Below are 12,237 nucleotides of genomic sequence, written 5' to 3'. Positions count from 1 at the left end.
AAAAGTAAAATGGGAAAATAAACCTGTAAATACATTAAAAAAATTCATTAAATTTGGTATGGCACTGCAGAAAAAAGGTATGCTTTTGTGCTCACTGACAAAAGTTAAAATCTCACACGCTGTTCCAAGAATTCCAACTCACATAGTGAATTGCAAATAGCTTTATACATTTATAAAGTATATAAGTTTAAACGGATATTGAGCAAGAGTGTCACTACGTTGGTTACCCACATCAAGAATCCCCTACTTTTTTTTTTTTTTTTTTACATTGGATACTGTTCAAGGTGGAATCTTCGTGGAATGAGGTATTCTGTGACCGCAGTAATAGTTTTTTTAAAGCAATGCTTTGTATCGCAGCTGATGTTAATAAAAAAAAAAAAAGAAGACAAAAAAAAAAAACAGAATAAAGGAGACATGAATTACTGTCAGAACTAGGGATGGCTTTCTTCAAGTTAACCCAGAGAGCCTCTCCTTTGTAACCCATCTCTACTACTGTATACAGGACTGAGTGGGCAGACAGGGAACCAGACACCAGACTTTGCAGTTGTGTTACATTACTCTTCCTGTTACCGCCCACTTCGGGAGCGTTTAAATGGTTACGCCTTAACCTACAGAGGTCACACTATCCTGCCTCCCAGTCCTTACATGTTAAGTGCTAAACTATCATTAAAATGGCTGAGTTGCAGAACAACTGGAACTTAGTGGGATGGGGAAGGGTGTATTATACCTTTTTTTTGTAAATCAAAATATCCCATTTGGAATGATGAGAACAAGCAGTTTAGATAAAAACAAAACCATCAGAGACACCCAGCAATGGAAATATGCCACCATGAAAGAGCTGATCTGTAAAAAAAAAATAAAAAATTAATGACAACAAATAGGAAAGGAAATAAAAACCTAACACACACATTTCTTATAATTACCAACAGCAAAGTCAATTTTGTCTCAGTTGAATTTCCCTCCTGTTGTAAAATGTTATTATCAGGCTTTGGAGGTTAAATACTCGCCAGTCAAAGTTTTGATGAAGAGAACTGAAGGAGAAAATGCTTGATGCTTTTTTTTCCTGAAATATAATTTTGGGAATATTTTTTTTCTTTTTAAGTGAAACAAAGCTGGAAAAAACATCCTTGCAAAATCTCCACTGAGCATGCCGATCCTGGCGCAAATCAGATCATGACAGAAGGCTTGACAAATTTTTGCAGAAGCGAGCAGTCAATTTCTAAATTACAACGGTTAGCGCTGCCCCAAGACAGGAATCAAACATTTAGAATCACCCCTTTCTCCAGTCTCGCAATGACCAAAAAAAAAAATTGGACCAAAACCAGCCAGCGTATAACAGACAGCACGGACGTCGCTCCAAAAGTCTTTCTGCGTACCGTCCAAATTCTCCTGTGGCGCTGCTTTTTCAAAAGGGGTTTTTCAGTTGACAAACTGTATCTCCGCCCTACCACCAACAGTCCCAGCATCCCCTCAAAAGGAAATCTAAAAAAGAAAACGCTAATAAGAAAAAAAAAACACCTTGAACACTTGACAAGAGTAACTCAGTTTCAGAAACTGATCAGTGATTTTAGTTGCGTGAACAGATTTCTGAGGTAATCTTGAGAACCTCCCACTTGCCCTCCCGTCTGAACACAAAGCAGTGTTTCTCTTGCCAAAAAAAACGATCGATAAAACTTGTGAAAATAGAGGTAGGTACCTCCAAGGGATATTCCAAAATATATACATGTTTTGGTGTGTACGCTTGCATTTACAAATACTCACACACCTGTATGTATATTGAACTTGACAGACAGATAAAAACACATTCCTGCAGGTGCTCTGCCACTAAAGACGCCATGCTTCACACTGTTTGCGCTGTCTCTGTTGATCCTAGGGAGGGGAGTGTGTGTGTGTGTGACATATTCGATTGACCAGGGGAACGTTACGTCCACATTGAAACAACCTCACTGAACCACTGGCAAAACTCTGCGTGTGGGAGAAGGTGGAGGGGGGGCAGAACTGGGAAAAACACACACGTAGAGACCAAACTCAAAAACGAAAAAAAAAAAAAGCCAAACGAAATCAATGTTCCAAGAGCGTTTTTTTTTTGCTCGATGTGCACACCCCAAGTACGTGCAGTGGCAGACTGACGTTTGTGAGCGGATGAGGTCTAACCCTGTTTTTTTTTGTTGTTTCTTTGTTTTTCTTGCTTTTTGTGTCGTTTCTTTTTTTTCTCTTGTATTTCTCTTTTTTTGTGGTCGTTCTACTTTACACCAATGGGGATGAGGCGCGCTGCCGAACTCCGCCCTCTCTATTCCAGCTCCTCCGCCGGAAGCTCCTCCTCCATCTCCCGCTCGTCACCAGGCAACGCGAGGTTCTGGGTGACTGTTGCCATGAGCGACACAGGTCTGCTGTCTTCCTCCATCTCAGTAGGTTCCTCCTTCACATGGATCTGGTGGCTGGAGGGGGGAGAGTGGAAAAAGAACAGGTCAGAGATCAGTGCTGAAGGAGGCAGTAAGCAGACCAGCTAATGAAAATGAATTAGTGAAAATCAACCTCATGTTACCAGCATATCATCTAGGACACAGACAGAAGCACAGGGTGTGGCTATGGTGAGAGAGGGGATAAGGGTGTGGTTTTAGCATAAAATAGCTGTGAAGTGTAAGGGTACTGTGTGTTCCACCGGCAGGTGTAGGATGGGTGTGACATAAGCATGGCCAGTGAGGGTCAATGGGGCATGATATGGGTGTGTCCAGCGGGAGGAGGCCGGTTCCACCCTCTTACCTGTACTGCTGGGGGGAGAGGCCGGGGCTGCAGCTGCCGTTGCTGTTGACCTGCTCCACGGTGCTGCTGACATCATCGTGACCCACGTGCAGCATGTTGAGGCTAGCGCCGGGGGAGGTGTTCACCAGGGTGGGGCTGTTTAGCAGGTTCAGGCTGCTCTCAGCCAGGGCCGCCTGGGGACAAACAGACACGCACAAACACACACACACACTTTAGTACACACTCACTGTATGTGCCATCTATCCATCTTTCCTTTAAGACTGCTGTCAGGCTGTTTGTCACCCTTCCAGAAGGCAGGCTGCTGAAGGACAAGGGCAGTGTCATGGTGTGTGTGTGCATGTGTGTGCGTGTCTGTCTGTCTGAACATTTAAAGCGGAATAAATGGAATATTTACAATGAGCACTATAAAGTCCAAGCACAACCCACACTGGACACAGGAGCTTCACCTGGAATGATAAATCCACACTAGAGGGGACAAATGGAATTAAGTGAGGTAATTTCCGGGGTAATCACGACAACAGAAGTCTGAGCTCTCCAACACACTGCACTGGCTGGACAGGTGATAGATTTAAGCCCATCCCTCAGCACGTGAAGCCACTTCTTCAGAGGGCAAGAGAGAGTGTAGGGTAGTATTTGGGGTGCAGAGCTTTCTCCTACTGAGGCACACCACCACTCTGGGTCTCCTGAGGTACAACCACGCTCTGACCCGCTCCTCGGGGGCTCAAACGGCATGTGCACAGAGATAAAGCGATAAAGCGCGTGGCTGTGCAACTAGTTCAGGGCGCTTTGCCAATGGGATGAGCTGGAGAGAGCAGGTCATGGAGGGGCGGGGGCTGGGAAGACCGGGCCCTGATGCTTTGATCTGGTCCATTTTCATTTAGAATAGCTGTGGCTGACAGTTACATTTATATAGCCCCCCCCCCCCCCCCCCCCCCACCCCAAACGGCAGGATGCTCACTATACTAAATGAGTCTCAACACGCACATTCCAGAAAAAAAAACACACACCCTGTGAATCTGACTGGCAGCCACATCCGGGTTCATATGGGGGTACAGTCTGTCGCCTGGCGATGCTATTTACTGTCTGCGTTCTGTGTGGATGCATATACTACAACGTGTGCTTCTGAGAGCTCTGTCTGTGGAGCTGCTCCTCCACTAGGTGTCTCCTGTTCTCTACAGTTCTCCTTTTGTGACTCAAGCACTTTGGAGGAACGCCGGCATATTTTCCTTATAAATGCTTTAAAGTGCAGGAGAAGTTAGAGGGCACCTAGGGGGGTTCTGTGAGAACAAAGGGGAAAAAAACCCAGGGATAGAGGAAAAGAGTTTAGTTGGATGTACCGGGCGTTTGACTTGGTGTGTGCCTGGCAAGTCAACTCAACACTTTCCTTCGAGTTCAGTTTCAAGTACTTGTTGACTTTTTCCAGAAAATTAATTCCACTAATTTGAAGCTCCAATTTATACATTTTAAATGTTAACTGTCAGGTAGAGGACTTAGTGGTTTTCAGAGAACAGCCCTAAGTTCCATTCACACCCAAATCACAAAGTTCTGTTTAAGTTAAAATGTCTAAAAATAATCAAAAATAGATTTATGATAATGCTTTTTTGTCCCAGTATGTCTTCTTGTGTGTTTTTTTAAAGCCACATACTATGCAGTTTATCTAATGTAAAAATGGTTTACATCAGAGCAATGTGGTGGTTAAAAAAAATATATACACTTATTGACATTAAATGGGTGAGGGAAGATGGCGACAAAATTGTTCTGCTGGGTTTGTTTCGCTTCCCTCCAGTTCCGAATAAAAAAACCCAGAGTTGAGTATTTTATGTGATGTCCACGTGCCAACTTAAACTGTAATAAAAGCAAAAAAGGGCACTATATTACTTTACACGTTTTCATGGTATTGAAGGCAGAGGTAGAATTGTAAAACGGTGTCACAGACATTACCGGTCAATTACCAGAGCGGCACACGAATAATAAGTCGCAAATCTTAAAAAAAAAAAAAAGTTTTGCTGTAAAATAAAACAAAGATGTTTGAGATTTTAAAAGAATGCTCTGCCCTCTAAAAAAATCAGCCTTTTGCAATGTGTTTTTTGATGGCCTTGTTGTGGGAAAAAAAAAAATCATGGTCAGTCACTGGCTGCTGAAAATTGAATCTACGGCGTTAAATAGCTCATATTAAATAAAAAAAAAATGAATGCTATGTTACAGCAAATGAACAATGCGAACGAATATTGTTCTCAATAAATTGCACTGTTTTAATCATCAGTATCCGTGGAGCCTCGCAGCACTTACGGGGTAAGGCTTTCTCATCTTCTGGCCGGGCCTTGAAAATTCCCCACAATATGTAATTAGTTGTTCTATTATCTCTGCGGTTGTTGTTCCTGTCACCGTTTTTCCTCCCTCTAGTCTCCCAGTGTGCATCTGCGGTTGGTAGAGACAGTGACCGTGATTGTTCATCCAGTGCAGACAGCACTGGGCCGATCTTCAGTTGGAATAATGCCTTATTAATAGGTAGCTTAAGGCCTGGATTTTTTATTCATGATGGCATTTTAAAGAGGTTATAGGAAAATAAAGGGCAAGGCGGCCTCACACAGAACCCTCTTGTAGCTGTCGAGGGCGGTTATTTATACGTTTGTGTATATATGCGGGATGCCCACCACCACCCACCCCCCCCATGCCCCTCCGTCACAGCAAAGTTGAAAAGGAATGTTAATGCAAAAAGCTGCCTTTTGTGTGCCCTGCAACAGACACTCCACTTTCAAGACAGGATGTAAAGTTCAATCATAGAGCAAAATAATGAAATAAAAAGGGCAAAAGTATTTTTGGCGGGGGGGTTTGGGGTGGCGTTGTTGACAAGCGAGGCATGTTTTTTTCTTTCTCTCTTTTTTTGAATTCTTCACATACAAGTATCCTTTTCTTGGATATGAGGGCCGCTTTGAATTGTGGGGCAAATTTACATAGTAACGCCACACAGGGTCAGAGTGATACACAGTGGGGCCTGGCACACAGGCGTAACCTCCCAGCTGGTCGCACTGAAAGGGGGAGAGAAGGCGGCAACAATGGCGCGCTCTGATTAAGCCATGGCCTGGGGCCTGCGTGGCTGCAGCTCCTCTGCCGTTTTGTTTGCTGCTGTCTGTCTCGGAGAGGGAGATGGATGGGCCCAACTCCTGACAGCGGCTTTGTGGAAAGTCAAACGCCGAGAATCGCCCTGCCAGCTGGGGGGGAGGACTGGGGCCACGCGGTGACGGGCAGGGGAGAGGGGCGATTCGCAACACGGTCGCTTTAAGCGACCCTCAACCGGGTTCTGACAGCGTCTGAAGACTGAAATAACGCCAGCCGCGGGAGCGTCACGGTATTAGAAAGAAAAAAAATTAAAAGAGAAAGCGAGAAATGCTGTTGGTTTGAGTGGGAAAGAGAGAGAGAGAGAGAGAGAGAGAGAGAGAAACACGAGCTTGACACTGTAGCTTTAAAATGGATTTTCTAGGACAGGCGCTAATTTTATGCTCTGACCTTAATTGACAAATACTTGATGCTATAAATCACCCGAGGGTGCATTTGAATACGTGGGCGGGGGAGGGGGGGGATCGTTCGGGAATGTGCTAATTACAACAGGAAATTGATATCAGTGCCCTTGTGTCTTTGATCCCGCCTGCAGACACACGCTGCACCTCGGCGCCACTCACCTGGTAGCTGGCGTTGAGGGATCCGAAGCCCAGCCCAGAAATCATATTCTTCACCAGAGTGGGGCTTCTGGAGAACATAAAGGAGACAGGATGGCGTGTGTTATGTGCATATGTTGGGAGGAATTCCATTCCAGAACACAGCGACTGACAAATGGCAGAGACAACTGCCCCCCCCGTTGGCCCCCCCGTTCCCCGTTCTCATTCCCCACAACGGATCAGAAGGGCTGGAATCTGGCGAACAGGCCGTCACCTCGGCGATTCCCCCGTCCTCTTTGGCAGGACTTGAGACAGCGTGTAACATCTGTTTGTACAAATGCGAGCAAGCGCCTTTCCCTGTGCGCATCTGTACTGGCTGTACATTAAGTGCAGCAGACAGGCCGCGCAGGCTGCAGCAGCACACGGGCAGGCTCTGTTCCATCTCTCTCTCGAAAAGGACTTGAAACGCCGCGACTGGCTAATAACTTCATTGTCATGGAGTGACTCGTCCACGGTGGTAGTGATTGTTAGTGCCCCAGCACACGCTGGGGGCTTTCACCTCTCAAAAAGAAGCTTTTGTATGTTTGGCCTTTTTTTTGGCCTGAGGCCTGGCAGACACAGCCGGGGCCCCTCAGAGACATACACGCAGCTGAGAGAGGCTGTATCAGGCAGAGGCCAGGTGGACTGCAGGTCTGTGCTGCGTAACAGCGGCCTTTCTGCCCAGGTGGATGGTAGCGTGGGGACCTACCCGGTCATCTTTGGTGGTCTCCTCTTTTGGTATTCGACTTCGTCCACAGTCCACACGGCCCCCTTCACGTTCTCCACTCGCACAAAGCACTTGTGCAGACTCAGGTTATGGCGTACAGCATTCTGCAGGGGGCAGATAGGGATGAGAGAGCGACACAGGGATGAAGAGAAGAAGAAGACAGACAGAGAGAGAGTGTGTGTGTGAGAGAGAGAGAAAGAGAGAGAGAGAGACAGAAGGTTAAACTCCCACCACACATCACTTACGATTGTTCCTCAAGATCATATGCTGATTTGCTCGGTTGGTGTTGGGGAAAAGGAAAGAAACTTTAAAGGGCACGACCAACTACAGTAGGTCAGGATTTGATTAGGTCCCCATTAAAATAGTTGGAAAAAAAACAATCGACCAGAACACAGTACGTGAGCAGCCTGTGTGATGTCAGAGCTAGTGTCACATGATAAGAGAACAGGACCTGGTCACTATGAAAAAATGAGGGCCAAAGGAGAACACAGAACTTCAACAAATCAACAGAAAACCCAGCACACCCTTCTACCCTTAACACAGCATTGAGGGTATAGGAAGGGCACTTGGCACCGGGCCGGGTATGGTGCTTTATGAACCACAGTAACATGGTGCTCTTAAGATGTGCATGTGTGTGACTCCCTGCCTGCATCGAAATACAGAGAGGAAAAAACACGCGCTGACCGATGAACCGATGAAGCAGTAGCATTTTCCACCACACAGTTACGGTGGAGACTCAGATCTCTGCCCACTGAGGAACCAGGAGACTCTGAGTGCCACAGCACCACTGCGGCACGAAAAAAAAAAAAAAAAGGTTCCATCTTTGACGCTAAAATAAGAAAAGATGCGCAACCCTCCCCCCCTTTTAAATTTCACTAATCAGCCACTATCTAGAATAACACCCCCAAGGGAGGCCCGTTCCTTTTCATCTGCTATTTGTAGTTTGTTCATGCCCAATTTCATTACCAATTTTAATTCGTGTATAATTAAATCCTGTGTATTTTTTCTGACACGCTTTTTTAATCCATAAGGGAGAGATGCTGATGCCGGAATCACTCCTAACCGTAATTACAAGGGCCATAATCAGCGGAGGCCTCCCTTCTTTGAATAAATTTCCGCACGCAGGAGCGATGATGCTTAGTTTTGCAAATTAGTATGACCCCAATTTCAGACTGCCACCTCGCGAAATTTATTTGCATTCCCATTCGTGATGAAAGACTAATTCTCCCAGTTAAAACATTAGCAGCAATTTGAAGGGGGTCAGACACTGCAGACATAAACAAAATGCCTCAACCGCCAAAGGAAAGAGGCGGTGGGGGGGTTGGGGGGGCTGGTGGCAGCGGTGGCGAGGGGGGGGGGGAGCGCGTTCAAGAGGTGCAGGGATATTAGAAAGATTGAACTCGTGACGCGGGTATCAAACGTGCCTCGGCTACTTGAGCGACAATGCCACACAAAGGACTGTCACGATGGCGCCCATTTTTTATACCAACGTCAATTTTGGCACTCTGTCTTGAGTAACCTTCATTACATGAGGAAAAAAGCACACAATTTGATCTATGCATACTTCTAATACGTAGATATCTGAATGTATTGTTTCTAACTGCACTGGGGTTTTCAGTGTTTGTTTTTTTTTTTCCCCCTATCCTTTTGTTAATTTTCACGCTGGCATGAATGTAAATCCAATCAATTACTGCATACAGTAGATCTTCCCTACCAATTTCAAAAAAATAATTACCTGATTACAATGATTACAGCGAAGCATGTAGGGAAAGGGACTGCCTTTGATGACTGTCAATTCACTGGTGCACAGAGAGGCAAATTAAAATCATGTCGGTCTTACTTGACGCGTTTCCACCATTGTAGGAGGATGCAGTGCCAGACTTAGGTAGCTGATTGCTGATTCCAAAGTAAAATCTTTGGAGTCATTCTACTCTGTAAGCCAGTTTGCAAAACATACCAGTACACGGCACTCCAGGGTATGCCTGTTGACAAATCTCCCTAACCTCAGAACAATGACATAATCGCTTCAAACCGAGAGCCGGTTACCCTTGCAATGATCTAACATAAAAGACACACTCAGGCTGATCAATGGCAACCCCGTGTGCAGCTCAGTGTGTATATGAAATATAGATGGCCATTACTGCTGTTCCAGAACATATATCTCCATTTCTATATTTAATACAGGCCCAAACGACTGGAGAGAGGGGAGAGAGAGAGAGAGAGAGAGAGAGAGAGAGAGAGAGAGAGAGAAAAAGGCTGGGTGCTGTTGGGGAGGAAGTGGTGCATCCATTAATTGTTAAATTTCATAAAAGTGAAATGAGTTGTTAAAGATATTCCTGGCAGCTCACCCCCCTCAACCCACCCCCACCACCCCGCTCGCCGTTCTCGCCAGGGCTCCCGGCAACGGGCGGCGGTTCAAGGCCATTAGACCGCGGCTCTGCCTGACGGCCCCCCCTCCCCTCCCCGTCCTGTTCTCCAGAGGAACTGACACACAAATTAGCGGGAATCTTCCCTGGAAGTGGGTCAGCACCTGCAAAAGTCCGGGGCCCGGGGAGTGCGAATGTCTAATGAGGCTCGGTGACAGTCGGAGCCGGACATCTTGTCAGAACGCGGGGGCCGCTCTTTGGCTAAACCGAGGGAAGGAGTGGCGATAATAACGGGTCTCCGCTCGTTTGAGGGAGAGGGGGGGGAGAGGCATCTCCTCGCAATGCCTTCCTCACCAGCTTCCTGACACCGCTGCACAGTGACGGGGGTAAAGGCTGTAATGACCAGCTCAGCGCGCTTCGGACCGGACCAACCGTGGCGGGGGTGGGGGGTTAAAGGTTAAGAGGCAGACGCCAGCGATAAGCCCGGGTGTGCAGTGGCAGTGCTGCCCCCACTGCACACACTGTCAGCCCTGGTGCACGGTGCGAGCGCATGCTGGTACACACACATGGCGCTAATTTGGGTTAGCTGTGCATGTTTGTGGTTGTAGAAAACATGAAATTGTGGAGTGGAGGTCGCGGAGCAGTTAAAAACATCCTCTGTAACACTGCATGGATTGCTGTGATCATCTGAGAGCGGGTGAAATGAAACGGGTCAGTGGTGTAACATAGGCAGCCTGTATATATAATCTCTCACACATATACTGTATATGTAATCTCTCCCCCAAACACCTACATTATGCTGGTATCAATTTCGATTGCTAAGCTAGTTGTTAGCGTAACCTACTGATATATGCAGTGCAAATCTATGTGTGCAGTGCTTTAGACTGCACTCAACTAGACAACAAAGCCAGAGGGAGTACTGAATAGAAAACAATGGGGGTGGGGGGGGGGGGGGGGGGGGGGGATTTGGGGAAAGAGGATCTGTAAAAGCAGGTGGCCGCCCGCCACCCGCCCCCTCAGAGCCCCCTCCCCTGGGCGCTCCTAGCTGAGCAGGGCATCTCTGGTCGGCGGGGACACGTGCCCCCCTAGCAATGGGCGGGCGATGCGGCGCACAGATAAAGCCGCCTCCCGGAGCCGCGGGGCGCGCACCAAATCAGCGGCCGCAAATTAAACAGGGAGATAAGGAGGCGCTTCATTACGCTCAACCTCCCCGCTACCCGCCTGCAGCCAGGCAGAACAGCCAGGAAGAGCCAGCAGGAGGGGAGAGAGAGCCCGCAAACCGGCAGCAGCCGGCGTCTGTTCTAAACCCCTGTCCCGGTGCATGGGAGCGCTGCGCGTTCCCCCGAGTGTGTGGGGGTGTAGGACTGTGTGCATTTGCAGGGGTGTGGGAGTGTGTGCATGTGTAGGCGTGTGGAAGTGTTTGCATGCACCATGCATGAGCCACACAAGGGGTACAGACTGACTCAGCTCAGTGTGGTTCAGGCATGCCCACTGCAGATGAGCCCTGGAGGTCAGTTTTGAGGCGTGACGTCAAGTTCTCCCAAAAAAAAATCTGTACGTGGGACAAGCTGGACTCCCGATCCCTGCCTTACCCCCATCAATAATTTTGACAATCAGTATTACACCTCATCGCCATCTTCCTGAACACCAGGCCACTACGGCTTTTCCTGCCTGTCATTACATCAGCTCATTTACCCAAGGAATGTGAGTATTGATCAGAGACATTAACAGGCTGCAATTTAGCTGTAAGTGTGCTGCTGGAGTCCTTAGTCCTGAGCACAACAACTGTGAACAAGCATGATTTTCAAGGCAATTAGCACCAGCGGAGGTTACAGTGACTGCTTGGCAGAGGATGGTACGCGCCTCGGCCTTAAAACGGGACAGAAAAGGGCCTGCCACTGGGCCCGCCGGTCTCCGTCGCTGGGTTGCGGAGCTGGGGAGTCACCTCCATCTCCATTAACTTCCCTCTTCCTGCTCACCACGGCATCATAAACACCGCCTGCATGCGACGCGGCGCGAGGATTTAATGTTGTTTCTCGCACGCCCGACCCAGGGCAAACAACGGCTCAATCGCTCATTCTGTTTGGCATTTATGCTTTTGTTAAACACCAATTAAGGTTCTCTCTCTGGCTGCTTTGCACGCCGACGCTCATCGATAGGCCTGTGTTACAGGTCCAAGCTGGTCTGAGCGTAACAGCTCCCAGACACAAACCGCAGCGCTAAACTGACAGCTGCAGCCGGCCTGTTTGTGTGACATCAGCCTCCCTGCGGGGTGCAAGGTTACCCGGGTTACGGCCCAGTGGCACTCACCTTCCATGTTGCTGTGTTTCTCCTAAAGTAGGCGAACATGCGCGTAAACCAGTTGTAGATCTCGTTGAGAGTCAACTGTCTGTCAGGGGCTTCCAAAATGGCCTGTGGGAAAGAAGTGGGAGGGGTGGGGGAAGTGGGGGGCTTGGTGAGTGAGGTTCTCTCATAGCTTCCAAATGAGACTGGAGCGCTTCCAAATGGCTGTTTAAACACAAAGGCGAAAGAACTTGACACCGCTGACGGCACACACCAACGCGCATGTGGGCGACACATTCGTATCAAACACTTTTACAACATGCAACAAATCACGCATCTGTTTTCGGGGAAACCCGTTTGGCAACACGCAGCTGTCGCTGGCTTTCTTCGCCACACGGTTACA

At 47.8% G+C, this 12,237-nt stretch overlaps 1 protein-coding gene across 1 annotated transcript in view; it reads right to left on the bottom strand.

The window, feature by feature from the left end:
- Window positions 1–2,043: 2,043 nt before the first annotated feature.
- Window positions 2,044–12,237, bottom strand: part of foxp4 (forkhead box P4) — a 122,412-nt gene continuing 112,218 nt past the window's right edge. The window contains exons 14-18 of the mRNA XM_036530926.1: window positions 11,862–11,963; window positions 7,168–7,289; window positions 6,444–6,510; window positions 2,764–2,936; window positions 2,044–2,438 (exon numbers count right to left, since the gene is read on the bottom strand). Coding sequence (XP_036386819.1) covers window positions 2,291–2,438; window positions 2,764–2,936; window positions 6,444–6,510; window positions 7,168–7,289; window positions 11,862–11,963 — 612 coding nt within the window. The 3' untranslated portion in view covers window positions 2,044–2,290. The remainder of the gene's footprint in view (window positions 2,439–2,763; window positions 2,937–6,443; window positions 6,511–7,167; window positions 7,290–11,861; window positions 11,964–12,237) is intronic.

This window comes from Megalops cyprinoides, chromosome 6, assembly GCF_013368585.1.
Source record: "Megalops cyprinoides isolate fMegCyp1 chromosome 6, fMegCyp1.pri, whole genome shotgun sequence".
NCBI lineage: Eukaryota > Metazoa > Chordata > Actinopteri > Elopiformes > Megalopidae > Megalops > Megalops cyprinoides.
This window is presented reverse-complemented; position numbering and strand designations above follow the sequence as displayed.